The sequence below is a fragment of the Anser cygnoides genome, chromosome 7 (genome assembly GCF_040182565.1).
Source record: "Anser cygnoides isolate HZ-2024a breed goose chromosome 7, Taihu_goose_T2T_genome, whole genome shotgun sequence".
Lineage (NCBI taxonomy): Eukaryota > Metazoa > Chordata > Aves > Anseriformes > Anatidae > Anser > Anser cygnoides.
This window is the reverse complement of record NC_089879.1, coordinates 23,037,019-23,052,117: the sequence shown is the minus strand read 5'-3', so window position 1 is coordinate 23,052,117 and position 15,099 is coordinate 23,037,019. Positions and strand designations below refer to the sequence as shown.

The window sequence follows — 15,099 nt, the reverse complement described above, 5'->3', positions numbered from 1 at the left end:
ACAAAACCTTCTGTTCTTGGCCACATGCTACTCTTCATTTTGATTGTTCAGTCCGCAGTGTCTGTGAGTATTCTGGTTTTCAGTGAGTCCTGCAAGGCGTCAAAAAAAGAAATTGGATTTCCAGCTACTCCCTTATTTTCTCTGAGCTCTCCCTTCCTCCTTTATTTTTTGCCTTGATCACCTGTTGGTGCTGCGGACTCTGGCAGGCTTCCTGTTGCAGTTCTGTTTGAGGAAGGAATTTTTTAATTTTATTGCTTGTGATATCATTTCTAATTTTTTTTTTTTTGTATTGAACGCCAGGAAGTCTGTTAATACCGAACCCAGCAACTGAGAGATCTCTTCCCTATTGGGGAAAGAGTAAATAAATGACTGCGTATTTTACCTGACATATTTCAACTGACAGATCTCCTTTTTTTTTTTTTTTTTTAAAGCACCTGTTCCTGCCAGAGGTTGTGAACCCTTTTATGTTCTTCACGAGCATGTGACTGGTTTTGAAGGACGGCCGGTTATTCTGAGCAGTTTCCCCTGCGTCGCTGCTTAGTCGTGCTGACTCCCCTTGCCCTTTCTCAAGCTCGTCTCAATAAAAGCCACACAAGCTTTTTGTTTGCCTCCGACTGAGTGTCCTTAAGCAGTCGTGGCCCCCTGCAAACATTTTACTTCTTCAGCAGTCTTTTTTCCCCTCTTTTTAATGAGTTTCCACCATTTTATGGAGTGCTCTGTCGAGGCTGCCTATGACAGTGATTTTGTGTGCATGTGCTTTGCAAGGAAGTTGGATCTAAGAAGCAGTGGTGGCTGCACAGACCTCGTTCTGCAATACCTGAACTGGGTCATGCCCACTCAGCGGAGCTGCGAGGAGGCTCTACCCCCTCTGCACAAGTCCAGAGCCACCTTTGCGGAGATGCGACTGTGGCCTTTCTCTCCAAGGGCCACACAAAGCCTGGTCATTTCTCGGAGTGTCGTGCTGGTGACAGCGGGTGTTGTCGTTGTGTCTGCTGCCTCCAGCCACATTGGCAGCACAGGGGTAATGCTGTGAGCACCTGCTAAAGCCTTTTCAATCCCAAAGTGCTCATGAAAGAAAGAAATATCCCTAGATAATAACAACGGTTATTATCTCTGTTGATCAAAGCATATTTTGATGACAAATCTTTAATTATTTTTCATAAAAAGTATATGTACAACTTCTGGAAAGATCATAAATATGCTTTTACAAGTTCATTAATGTACTTAATGGGAGCGTCATTGGTGCAGTTATGTTTTCATAGTTCTAATTCAAGTGAAAAAGACACTTGCATTATCCACAGTTTATTAAAACAATAGGAAAGTACCTTTAGCTTTGCTTCAAGGCACATCATTTTATTTAATTGAAAGCTGCTTTAAATTATCCCTAGGCATTTCAGCTGGTTGTGACTGATCGTGTTGCGTGGTATTTTCTGTTTTATGAGCAGCCCGCTTCAGAGCGTGTACAGTACTTAGAAAACCAGCTTGCATGGTGCATGGAATAAAAACGTAGTGGATTTCATCTTTCATTCTTTGTTTTCTTATACAACTCATTCTGTTCAATTGATTGCTTTGGTTTGGAGGAGTTAGTGTAATGGTGGCAGTATGGAGTGTTATATATTGTTCAAGTAAAATCTCTTTAATTTCAAATGTGTTTTTTCTAAATGCTGCTTTTGAGCTTCTCCTTGAATTGGGAAGTAAAGCGAGTGCATGTCCTTGCTATCTGAATTATACATCCACAAAGTATTATTTTAGTGTACTTTCAGCAGTCAGGTACAGCTGACAGCTCATTATTGACAAGGTTAGATCCATTGCTGTTTCTCTAGCATAGACTGAGACATTTCAGCTTGACCTGCAGTATTGTAATTGTGACTTAAAAATTTAGCTGGTCTTAGCAAATGATTTATTTTGTTGTGGGCATATTTTTAACCATAATCTAGATTTGCCTGCAAGTGCTTCAACTGATCTATAGCTTTAAAAATAGCATCTTTTTGTCTTGGACACTTATGCATAATCTTGTCTCTCAGCATGTAACTTCTGTGCAGTCCTAAAGCACTTTAAAAATTCAAACGTATGTCAAATATATCTTCTTCTCTCTTTCTTTATGCCTATTTTGAGCCCATCTTTCTCATTACACTTTTAAGAGTTTAATTTTTTAAAGAGTCAAAAGTGGAAGCAAAGGACCTCTTCTGCTCATTGTGAGCTGTGGAAGAAGCCCTAAGCAGAGAGCCAGAAGTGAGGATGCAGCGGCCCCATGTTGGCAGGCAGACGCTCTGCGCCCCGAGCCGAGAGCTGTGGCAGGACGCAGGGCTGCGAGACCTGGGTGCTGAGCACAGAGGAGCCCTCGGGAACCCGAGGGAAGGGACTTCTGCGGGGCAGACCCTGGGCAGAGTTGCTTGTGTGTTGTTGCAGACAGCCACGTGGCTCCATGTCCAAAATCAGAAGCAGGAGGTATTAACTCTCCTCTCACAGGTTCCCTTGCATCCATCTTGTCTTGTTTTCCTCCTCCTGGCTCATCTCTTTTCCCTATAGATTTATTGAAGGCATCACTTAACACTCTTGCAGATTTCTTCTAGATCTTAGCAGAGGGGGTTTCTAAAGGCTGTGCCAAAACTTGACCAAGCGTGGACTTGTCTCACTCCTATTCTTATGCTAAATTTCAAGTTCCCTCTTGCAGAACGTGGAGTGTTAGAACTCTCCAAAGCAAAGGCTGCCAGGTTTAGTCATATGTGGAGAAAAAGGTGACTGGCTTTTCATAGAGGTTATTGAACAGTTTGGCCATGCAATTAAAAGCTACAAGAAGGGGAGGGGAAAGATTGGGACATACTTATTAATGGAGTAGCTACTTTTCTAGTTGACTAAACAGCCAAGGTTACTGAAACTGTTCTTTTTGAGCTGGGAATGTCAGCACTGGTGTTACCCCTGGAGAGTGTGTTGGCATAGGGAAGCTTCAGAAAACATTCAGAGGTACAATGAAGGCTTCGTGCTGCAAGTAGATACAGGAATGCTCTTAATTAGGTGGGTCACGAAACAGGAATACAAATAATAAACAAAATGAAAGCCTTTGAATAGGATAAGAAGGCCTATTTTTCTTGCTTTCTGTTTCCATGTTCAGCATGCGAGATCACTCCACTGCTCCATCCTGGTGTGCATTATTGCAGTACGAATGACTGTAGTGTCTATCCAAACTTTTCAAATGTGCCTATCCCTGAAATGTCTGGTACTTTGGCTTGAATTTATTTTGTAGTATAAATTATTGTATTGTTCCTAATGATTCTCAAATAGGATTTATTTTTATTTCTTTTCTTTAAAGCATTTGCTGTATTTCACTGCTGTGATGATGTCTCAAATGTCTGATTCAAGGGACTATTTATAGTAGCATAGTCAAGCATTTGCTTGAACATTTATGAGCTTAGAGCCTTTCTTTGAAGACACCGTTGTAATATAAAATGTATCAAAAGCGCAGAAGATCGCTGTAGAAATACGTACGTTATCTACATACTTTCGATTTCAATGGGACATGTGCTGTAAGTATTCTCTTAAATACATGAGTACTTTTTCTCCTAGAACTTCAGCAAATATCCTTTACAGTGGGATGTTTTTGTATTAAACCTAAAGACCTGCCTACTGGCTTTCTAATTTGTTTGAAATCTGTCTGATTTTTCATTTCAGGCACATGTGAACCCTATCAGTGTCACTCCACCCATACAAGCCATAGATCAAGACCGAAACATCCAGCCTCCTTCTGATCGACCGGGCATCCTCTATTCCATCCTAGTTGGTTGGTGTCTGCTACTCTTGCTATCACTCATGATCGGTCGCTTTGCTATGACCAGAGAAAGATTGACTGGGAGTGTGGAAACCTAATAAATTTTGTGGTTAGTGGGATGTTTGAAATCGTTGTTCTACCTATATATGTTTAACTGCAGTGTAGAAGTTATTCCAAATGGCTGCATTATTTGTTGTTATTTGTTCAGATTAGATTCAGAAGTTTCTGATTTGGCCAATGGAGCAACACAGCAAGCAAAATGAGAGAGACTTGTCTGTGCTCATAGCTGTGCTGCAATGCATTTTTTTCATTCACAGGTGCAGAGGCAGTTGTGTAACAGATGCTACAGAAAGGCAATTAGAGCAGGTTCATTCCAAAAGTCTCCTGTCACAGAGCAACTTAAAGGGTCTTACTGCATTCAACTTTAATTTGGTGCCTGTGAGCTTGCATGCTTTCTTTCCCTCGTGGCTTTTTTGTTGGTTGGTTGTTTTTGTTTTTTAGTTGACATTGCTCTTTTCTGGTCAGAGAGGGGTGCAGTTGTAGCAAGAGTTCAGAGATAGATACTTCGCTGGGGGATATCTTTTATACTGCTATTTATTTTTCTCCTGCTATTTTCTTCTGTTCGGCATCTGTTTCAAATTGCTTAGCTTGTATGATTTAATAATGGAAAGGCCTAAGGCGGTGGTTTGCAATTCAAGTTCTCCACCTGCCCTGTTCTTCACAAACAGAGACTTAACACTGTAGTATTTTCTGTACCCTGTGTCTAGCATGGGAGTTGAGAATTTGTATTTTGTGTAACTGCATCATTTTCATGTTTGCCGCATTACACTGCAGCTATGTGGACTTCTTGCTGTGAAAGTCTAGATTTTAATTATTAGCATATTGAATAGTTTTACTTGTCTTTAACAAACAAACAAACAGGCTTCTGTATACTATGGGTCTGTTGTTAAAGGGGAAAAAAAAGCAGGTTTGATGGATTGGTATGTGTGTTATTTTCAGGACTATCTTCAGAGGGTACAAAAGAATGACTGCCATACCATGCAGAGCTGGCCAATGCTTAAGGTCATAGGAAACCGTTAATGTTAAGCTTCGCAATGATTACAAGTAACACCACATTTTTAGGTGATTTTGACATATTGGACACTTTTTCTACAAATGAATTGCTGCCACAGCGCTGGCCTGTGGCTTACTTTGTTAAGGAGGTTTGTAAACATTTGTAGAACAAATGCACCAAGTACTTCTATATGTGGAAACTGACTTGGTTTATTTATAAGTTCAGCTATTGACAGTTAAGTCCAAGTGCAACATTTAGCCCATTCGTTTGATGTTCTTTGAGTAACTTGCAAAGTTCATTAGAAGGTTAACTTAATAAAAATTGTGTTTATTAACGTGTGATATTTTTAATGTTTGAGTGATTGTTGTGACCAGGAAGAAATAATTTAGAAACATGCATTATAGCAGTCTGATTTTGTTGTTGATTGCTCATTGGAAAGGCTACTCTTTTTTTTCTCGTTTTTGAGGCATGGTCTTCAGAAGGATTTCTTTTTAGATTTGAAGTCCATCTTCATTTTGCCAGTGCACAGTGCTATTTATATTGTAGCCTTTACTGCAGAAAATTTTAAATAGTTTCACAGGAAATTAGGCCTTGCAGATATTTCTCACATGGATTTTCCCTTGCTTTAGATCTAAATGTAGTTCTTTATATGCTCAGATATGTCTTTTTTTAAACACTGGGAGGTCTGAACTGTGCATACAGAATGAGAGAATAAGCTACTTACCGAAATGAGATTGATTTTGAATTTTATTTGATTTTACTGAGTTCTAATGCGGTGGTTCTTTTACACTGCTTTCTTCCTTCTGCTGCACACCTGTAAAAGTCAAGTCCTAGCATATGCTTTGGGCGCTGTGGATGTTGTATATGAATTCTGCACATCTTTCTTGATACCTTTAGGATATATTGTCAAGAAGTCTTTCTGTTAACAAAGCCCAGCATCACTGCAGTGATAACTCGCTTCCACCTGCTGTGGCCTACTAACCTCGTCCTTAAGTGCTCATAAAGATCTCTGCCTATCGTGCTTTCAAGGTAACTGGCCTTTCAAGTGTCAGGTAAATGCTTCAGTGCTGCTTTCACCAAATGTCTTTCCTGTGAGGAGGGTAAAAGTGAACCTCTCCAGTTCTGAGAACAACAGGTTCCCCTGTAATCCATTGAAAAGGAGTTAAGAAACTTGCTTGATGAGGAAAATGCCTGTGAAAGTTGCTACACATTCACGCGAGCATAGCACTGCCGAAGACAAAAGTAACTTGAGGGTAAGGCACTTCAGAAATGAAGAAATAGCCCAAGCCCATCATTTTCTGCTTGCTCTCTTGTTCTGACCTCTGAGTGCAATCCTCTCAAAGGATGTATCAAGATGTCTGAAAGTGCTTGTTCAAGTAGTTATGGACTCGTACTGATAAAATTATAGAAGTTCGAGTCTTAAATATTCCTAAAGGTTCATTCCAAGATTAGAGCACTAGTTTCAGCAGAGTGCTACTGGGGTTATTGTCTTCTGTTTCAAGTATTGGCTAATGTACATGAAGAAAGTACTTCAGAGGAGAGAATTGAACTGTAATAGTTCATCTCTTATGCTTGATATCTTGGAAACCTGATGTTTGGAATTTTTTAATGCACAAATTTTTGCACGCATTGACTTTAAGGAACTTTAATATGCATAAGTCATTGCAGTAGACCCACACAGAGTGCCTGGCATCCCTCTGCATGTAGCATGTGCATTAGAAACAGCATAGGACCAGCCCATCTTCTCAGTTACTCTCATCTGCAGCCTCACCCCATTTTGTTCCTTCGTGCTAACTACATTACAACCCTGTGCTGCACTTGTTCTGCATTTACTACTCAGTCCTGTTTGAAAGTCTACCCTGAGTTGGCTTTGTTGGTATTTTTAAGGCTTTCTTTTCTCCGGTCTGGTCCTTTGGAAAAGTCATTTTTTCCTTTAAATCATTAGCTTCTGGATTTGACCATGGAACTGTGTCTGTGATTTCTTCTACCAGCTTCAGAAATTTAACTGTTCTACTTGTTTGATATTTAAACAGAGACAAAAAACGCAGCAACATGTTCAGGGATTTCTCTCTAACCCTACTAGCTCCCTGATGCATGGCAGGCCCCACGGTGAAAGCCTTCCTCAGTGTCAAGAAAAGCAAACCTAAGAGCACTCTTCACATTGTCGACATTGTCCTGTCCTGCACAATCATCCTAGTTAGAGCTGTAGTAGGCAATTCCTCCTTTCTCAAAGCAGATCAGGCAGCAACATAGACTGAGGGTTGCTCTGCCCTGTCAGGGTGCAACTGTTTTTGTGCAGAAGCAGTTCCTGGAAAACTTTGCTTTCAGTATGTAAGGCATCCCAGCGTTTGGAGACTTCCTGTGGTAGGCAGCACCTAAGCAGGCATCATTGGTTAGGATTTAGGCATCCCAGCTGTGTTATACTCTAATCTGTTCTTTCCTGATCATCCTCCTTGCTGTCTTTTCCTCCTTTTCTTTTTTTTTTCTTTTTTTTTTTTTTTCCTGGATTCTTTTCTGGTGTCTTTATACAATGTTAGCTTCATCTTCCCTGCTGTAGATCACCTTGTGCCTCTTACAGCCATCTCCATCCTCACTTGCGTATTTGTTCTCCTTCAGGGAACTCTGTTTTCTTCTTTCTTTTATTCTTTCTTGGTGCTTTTTGAGTTTCATCCCTAATTTCTTGATTTTTCCTAACTCTCAGCATCAACCCATGTGAGTGCAGTCTCCTAAGAGTACAGCAATCTGTTATCTGCCATGTGCTCAGAACTGCTGCTGGATGCCTGGTGCTCTTAAAAAATTACATTTGTTAATTAGGAGTCAAAATTTAAAGGAGGGAGAAAAAGGTCTTAGAGTTAGAAACTCTGCATTTATGTTGGTGGTGTTGAGGAAAAATTATTTCATAGAGGTGTATGGCATAGATGTATAGAGAAAAATTCACAGAACGTATGTGGGGTTGTTGTGGTTTAACCCGGCTGGCAGCTAAACACCACACAGCCATTCGCTCACCCTCCCCCCTCCCTCTCTGGGATGGGGGAGAGAAACGGGAAAGTGAAGCCGGTGAGTTGAGATAAAGGCAGTTTATTAAGACAGGAATATAATAATAACAATAATAATAATAATAGTGATAATGATAATAGTATTAATAATAATAATGTGTAAGAAACAAGTGATGCACAATGCAATTGCTCACCACCCGCTGACCGATGCCCAGCCTATCCCCGAGCAGCCGGCCCCCCACCCCGGCCAGCCACCCCTATATATTGTTTAGCATGACCCCAGATGGTATGGAATACCCCTTTGGCCAGTTTGGGTCAGCTGTCCTGGGTCTGTCCCCTCGCAGCTCCTGCTGCACCCCCAGCCTGCTCGCTGGCAGGACAGAGCGAGAAGCCGAAAAGTCCTTGGCCTGGTGTAAACACTGCTCTGCAACAATTAAAACATCAGCATGTTATCAGCGCTCTTCTCATCCTAATCCAAAACGTAGCACCCTACCAGCTACTATGAGGGAAAATTAACTCTGTCCTAACTGGAACCAGGACAGGGGTATGTGTGTATTTATGTGTGTATGTGTATATATGATTCCGTGATACCTATATATATAGAGACACAATTTAGCAAACAGTTGTCATATGATGAGGGACAAATTAAATTACTGCACATGGGTTTCGGCAGTAATCTGTCTCCTGGGGTAGCTACTGACTTTCAAAAAGCGGTTTCTAATCATTCTACTTCAAAGGTGAACAGTAATAGCATCATTTATCAGAAAAGTGGTCTTTTTTGTGTTGAATCTTATAGCCTGTTATTCTGTGCTGAGGATTTGGCCTGGCAGTATTTGTCCTGCTCTCATCGCTGCTTTAAGATACAGGAACCCAGGAGCTCTGGGGACTTAGTGAGGCATTCATACTATCAGCAAAGTGCTTTCTGCCTCTCAGCTGCTACACCGCACTATGCCTAGACCTAAAATGACTCAAGATCTTAGACACTTAATCCGTATTTTTGTTTCTTCGGATGCTTTTAGTAACACTGCTAAGCTGTGAGATGCCAGAGTTCATGCTGTTGCTAACAGCTTCGGCTTTCTGAGCCCTGCTCTGTTCAGGTTTGTGCTCTCAGCTCCCCAGCTGAGGGAAAGTCAGGCAATGAAACCAGAATAAACTGGGACGAGACACGAGAGTACAGTAGGTGGGTACAGCTTTCTGATACACAAACAAGGACTGAACATACCTTACTTTTTTAGAAAAAATGTGGTATAGGCTGTGGTGTCAGGTAGGTAAGAGACTGCTGCTGAACGGTATCCTATACTGTTATGGCTTCATCCAGCCCCGGCAATTAACGCTCACCCATTGCTACCTTTTTGCCTGCTTTCTTTGAGAGCCACAGGGCTCAAAATCACTGTAGCTTAATTCTTACCTCCTTCTGTCTGCTTGGTCCTGTGCCAGAGCCTGGTGGCCTGAGCATGGAGCCCTGAGGACATACCTGCACGGCACAGGCCAGGCGCAGCGGGGTCTCTGTGGGCTCACAGCTGCACTCCGGCCCTGATGGCCTCTGCTTTAACCGGGTCAGAGAGTATCCTGGGAGCTCTGAACCAAGGCACTACTTGCTGATGATGAGTGGAAGCTCTTAGACGTGGATAAGGTCTCATCTGGTGTCTCCTCTGATTAGAAACTTCTTTTCTTAGATTCGTAAGGTGACAGGTACTGAAGTAATAACAGGAGTTTGTCCATAGGTACGAGAGAGCTACAAGAGCCAAAGTATTAAAGCGCCTATTTTAGATTGCAACTATCTGGGCACTGTCCTCAAGCGATAACATGGATATCTCAAGCATAGTTGTAAAATCTTTATATTGCAACACCTCACGTATTTCCTTTGTGTGTATGTTTGCATGCAGGACATGGTACGTAGCGTTGTTTGGTTTGTGATTAGTGTCATGATGTGATACCTCAAGGGAAGCTTTACTTCAAAGCTGAAGAGAGAAATCTCAGTTGTATGTTTAGCAAGTTGGGTTTCAGAAATGTGGTGGGTGGAAGTGGGAGATGATTTGCAGTGAAACAACATTTCTCCGTATATCCTCTTAGCTGATTACATGTGTACTAATCTCCTGGAACCCGAGAAGCTGAATTTCCACCAACTGCAGGTGTGTGGGGGCTCCTGCTGTTATTATCAACTATTTAGGTATTCCCAGTTGAGAGGAACCTTCATGATTAGAGGGAGTAAGGAAATGATGTTATTAAAGGCATACTGTTTGTTGTACAATTAGGCTACATGTACACATTATGCAATGTTTTATCCTTATAGTAACAGGATTGGGTTTTGTTCTTTTAGTGACTTACGAATAAAATGCATTATTAAACTAAATCTTTCAGATTTGTTCAAACCTCAGTGTCTTTTTTGCAGGTACTCCCGAGGATTATCCACAGTATTTCCATATGAATCTCACAACAGCTGAACTCACGCTCCTGAAACCAATAAACAGAGATTTGCACCAGAAGTTTGACTTGGTTATTAAGGTAATTTTGACTGAATTCTTATTTCCATATGCTTTTGAAAACTGTTTAGTAACAAAAAGCACTAGACAAAATGTGTGAGAATCCTGCTTGTCTTTCCTGGATTATGTTTTTAAACCATCAGGCATCAGTTAGCACCATCATAGGGGAGAAGGATGTGAAGTACTTTTGAAAAGGGAAAGAGTCGTGTTAGATGCATTCTCAAGACACCTGAGTTAATAAAAAACAACCCTACATGTGGTATCCCTCTTTTTATTAACTCAGTTGTCTTATGAATGCATTAATTCTGTATTTCATGTTTTCTCCAGTTCACATTCCATGCTGGAGAATCTCATAGATACAGATAATTTTCTGATACTGAATATGGGAGTAAGGATAACAGAAATCATCTCACAACCTTGTAGCAATTATGTGTTTTTGTTGGTTTAGGGATAATTTAAAACAAAGAAGCTTTTGAAAAACACCCAGCACTGATCTCATTCAGCTTCTATTGCTGAAAAAAAGTATAAATCAGTGCAGTAGGGTAAGTCTTTTCAGATCCTGCCATTGATGAGGCAAGTTGGCGTCGTCTTTTGTATGCACCACTGTCCTTATTTTTGCAGTCTGACTTGGTAACCGCCTGCAGTTCTTTGCTGATCCAGGTGATCAAAGCACGTATCAGTTAGTTGTGAAGAGCGTGTCTCAATAGAAGGTCTCAAAATGAATCTTCATCTGGTTACTGAGCCCCAGTTTTGCAAGCAAAGAATAATTTCAGTGTTCAGTGCTTTCTTTGCTGATGTGACATTTAAGAGGAAAAGAATCAGAGGTGGTGATATGAATGTTTAATTGCTAAACATGTTAAATGCAGAAAATTAATTATTTTACTTAGTGCAAAATTTTACAAAGATATGAGGTTTGCTGAAGGAACTGTCAAAATCAGTTCAGTAAAGATGATTTCTAATGACTGTACGCCGTCAGGCCAAATGTTTGTCATCATTCTTCAGGAAGAATCAGAGTATGATTTGTTCTTTTTTTTCCCTTCAGAGAGGAAACAATAATCAATATTTCAATCATTTGAGAACTGGGGGGAGCAATGGTGCACGTTTCTGCTGTTGAAATAAGGAGGGATGAAGGAGCATACACAAACATGGTGTGACAGAGCGACCTGGGTCCCTTGCTGTGTCTGCCCTTGTGTGGCCATGCAAAAGCAGTGTCTGGCTGCTGCCTTTGCAACTTGCAGGATTTTTTTGCATTGTCTCTGAGCATTTATTAAGCACAGAAGAGTTAGGGACTGAGATTTGCGGGCACCTTCTGTGCATCTCAGGGCAGCAGTTTCTCTGGGAAGATGGTAATAATAAATCTATTGATGGACAGATCCTTTCTGTCTTTTCTGAGGGACATACGTGATTACAGAATGACGGAAGAGAAACAACAGCACAACTTACAGGCATTTTGAGTAACTCTGCACCTTTTTAAATGTCTGTTGTACTCGTGCATCCAAGTACAAAGCTTCATATATGCTTAGAGTGAAATAATTTGCAATTTGATTCTTGTATAATAATGTGCTTTTGTGCTTTCTTCCTGTTGTGCAGTTCTGTTGTCACTGGGACAGATGAGGAAACGTAAGGTTTATAAAACTAAATATGCTAAGTTATGGGTTTTATACCCTGTAACAGTTTGTTGTGTGGTGGTGGTGGTGTGAAAATGCTGCAGACTTACACGGTAGCACAATGCATCAGTCAAAAAATCACATACACTGGTCTGGTATCACATTCTGTGTGCATAAATAGCAAGCTCCATTGTTAATGGAAATTTTTATAGTCATTATTAGGGTCATATTGCTGTGTTGTATGTGCAGTCAAGGGGATAATAAGGAAAATTACCAGTCTGTAAGAGTGATAATGTGCCACCTGCTAAAATAATGAAAGCTTTAGTGCTATGTTGTTCAGGGACCTTTTGAACCGGTATAACGTCTCAGATTTGTACCAAATCCAGTCATCACATTCTTGTGTTGCATACTCTGAAGTTTACATTTCTTTCAGTGTTGTTGAACCTGATTCTCTTTTACCTGCCAGGGGATGCAGGGGCTGAAGGGGAGGTTCCACATGTGATACTTCTCTTTAAACTGAAAATATGCTATTTTTGCAGGGCTCGCTAAACATAATTTTTATAATACTCCCTCTGATGTTGACAGAGCATTTTTGTTCTTCCAAAATAATAAAGAAAAAAGTGAAAAGAAAGAGACATTTAAGTCAATAAATGATTATTAGAATGCATGAAGCAAGATGGACAGGAAATTGGTATGCTCATCTGTGGCATCAAAACTGCATTGCTGATGATTGCTTAATCTGCAAATAGGAAGACAAGTGAAAAAGCTAAACTTTTTAATAAGGAAAGTTCTTTTTCAGCCTCCCTGCTTTCTCCAGAAGGCATTTTAGAATAAGGTAGAAAAAAATGTTGACCCTTCTGGGAAATTCCCATCGCTTCTATTCATTGCTAAGCAATGAGGACTTTACAAAATAATTTGTACTTTTTGTGTATGCCATTTGAATTTCCATATGGAAACTGCAATGCTGTCACAAGAAGCATGTAAACTTAGAGCCTTTAACTTAAAGGGCTTTCCAGTGTTGTTAATACTGCAACTAAAATTGTAGCATATATGAGACTCCCTTACCGCAAAATGCATAAGCCTGTGAATGCAGCCTTGCTTAAACATCTGCTGGGATTCTCAATAAAATAATAAACCAATCAAAACTACATTTCCTTAGCATTGTTACTATAGCTGCTGTCATTCTCCTGGAGGTCAATAATTTGTAACAAGAAGATACGTTGATGGTTTATTCTAAAGTAGAGTTAACTTCACATTTGACACCTATTTGCCTTTAGAAGGGGAGGTAGCTGCTTGGAGAGAAGTTTGATCATCTTTCTGGAAAAAACGTGACCACTGAGCTGTACACGTGAGCCTACATATTTCTTGTCAATAGCCAGAAAAATATGAATGAGGGTTTGTTTTGGTTTTGTTTGTTTGGTTTTTGAAGTGTGGGCATCACGAAACAAGCAGGAAAATAATCAAATTGATGCACTTTGTTCTTTTTGTACTTGACCACCAATTATTTATCGATCAGACGAATCTAACCTTACAGATCTATTAAAATCAATTTGCAAAGTGGGTGGACTGCAGAAGACTAGATGTGCTTATACAGTGCACAAAATATTAATGAACAGAAATGCTGCACTACAGAGGAATTTAGCACACCTGTAACAGGCATATTTTGATAAAATGACTCATGGTGAGGGGTCAGTTCATTCCTAGGGACTTGTGTGGCTTTCAGAGTAGGAGGAGGATAAGGAATGAGACCACAAGGGCTGTCAGACCAGCATAAAGAGTTCTTGCTGTATGAAATAATTCATTAAAAATGTCATGACTTCTTGTAGAGCAGGAAGTCATCATCCTTGAAATAAATAAGGAAAGTTATCTATTACTGTTACTGATTTTTTAGCAACTTTATTAAAACCTTAGAAGGTAGTACTAAAAATAGTAATGCAGAGTAAATTAGGTAGGGAAGTTTGTGTTTTGCTGTTGTTGTTGTTTGATTTCTTACTAGAGAATGGCTGCCACTAGCTTTTAGTTTTGTAAAGCATTGCTGCCTTTTAAAACACACATGTAGGTATTCCAAGGATAAACAAAAAGTCCTAGCTTTTATTTATTTATTTTACAGGCTATGTTTTTGAAGCATGAGAAAATAATTTTTTACAGTTCCAGAAAAAAAATATACCTTAAATAACTGTAAATGTCTTTCCATACACAAAAAATGTGTGCATTTTTATGTAAATAGTTTTGAGTTGTGTTTTTGAGTCCTGGCAGTTCTGTATGTCAGATGAGTGTTTCCCCTGCAACAAAAAAGTAAATTAAAGGCTGATGAAGTATATTTTTTTATTTATATAAATTTTATTTGTCTTGGAAGAATTGATTTTCTATTTTTAATGGCACTGGAGATGCTTGTACGGATGGCTAAAATACTGTGGGTATTATCACACGAGATGGGAAGACAGAGGGATGTTTTGTTAATCTCATGTGGACACCTGGGTACTGCAGGTATTAAATTTATAACGTAGTTTGAGAGTAGGTTTTCATGTCATCTGTACAGCTCTCAAGCCATTGTCTCATACTTGATTGCATTTGTGTCGCTGGGAAGCATTCGTGTAAATTAGACATCTCAGTAAAAACTGCAATTAGATTTTAAAAATAAAATAAAATTGGAGGAGTGGGGAATAAGCTTCCCAGTCTCAAGTCGCATTTGTAGCTTGACTTTTTGGTAAGACTTTTCCTTGGTTCTGGGAGTTTTACAGATCTTAGGGAGTAGGCCTTACAAAAAGAACTGTTTTGTATCACAGTTGCGTGGTTTCTGGTGCCTTCCCAGCACTGTTGGTAACAGCCACCATGCAGCAGCTTCGACACAGTGCAGCAGCTGGGCAGAATGTTTTGAAGAATATCCCTGCAGAACGTTTTCCAGATTTTACGTACCTATCTCAAAATCTGTTTTCCCCAGCTGCTGTTTCAGTCAGACCGGCATTAACCTCGTGGCAGATAATACCATAGAAACAATTCTGTAGTGGGTTTGCGTTTCCTTGTTGTTTGTTGGTAACAGAAGGTCAACGCGGTGTGACAGAGCTGAACAGACTGTTAGGAATTCCAGCACTGCAAGAAAATTGGTTCGGGGTCCTATTCTGCCAGAAGTGGTGTAGAACTTTCCAGAAGTGGTACCCATTCTGTTTACTCTTCGGGCTTAAATCTTCACATG

General features: G+C 40.1%; 1 protein-coding gene across 20 annotated transcripts in view; it reads left to right on the top strand.

The window, feature by feature from the left end:
• PCDH15 (protocadherin related 15) overlaps nucleotides 1–15,099 on the top strand; it is a 738,695-nt gene that overhangs the window by 511,881 nt on the left and 211,715 nt on the right. For 18 of the 20 annotated variants that reach the window (XM_067000244.1, XM_067000234.1, XM_067000238.1 and 15 more), the window contains 2 exons: nucleotides 3,670–3,778; nucleotides 10,209–10,321. In XM_067000244.1, coding sequence (XP_066856345.1) covers nucleotides 3,670–3,778; nucleotides 10,209–10,321 — 222 coding nt within the window. Of the gene's footprint in view, nucleotides 1–3,669; nucleotides 3,876–10,208; nucleotides 10,322–15,099 lie in introns of those variants that run through there. The other 2 variants (XM_067000248.1, XM_067000249.1) reach the window with 2 other exon arrangements.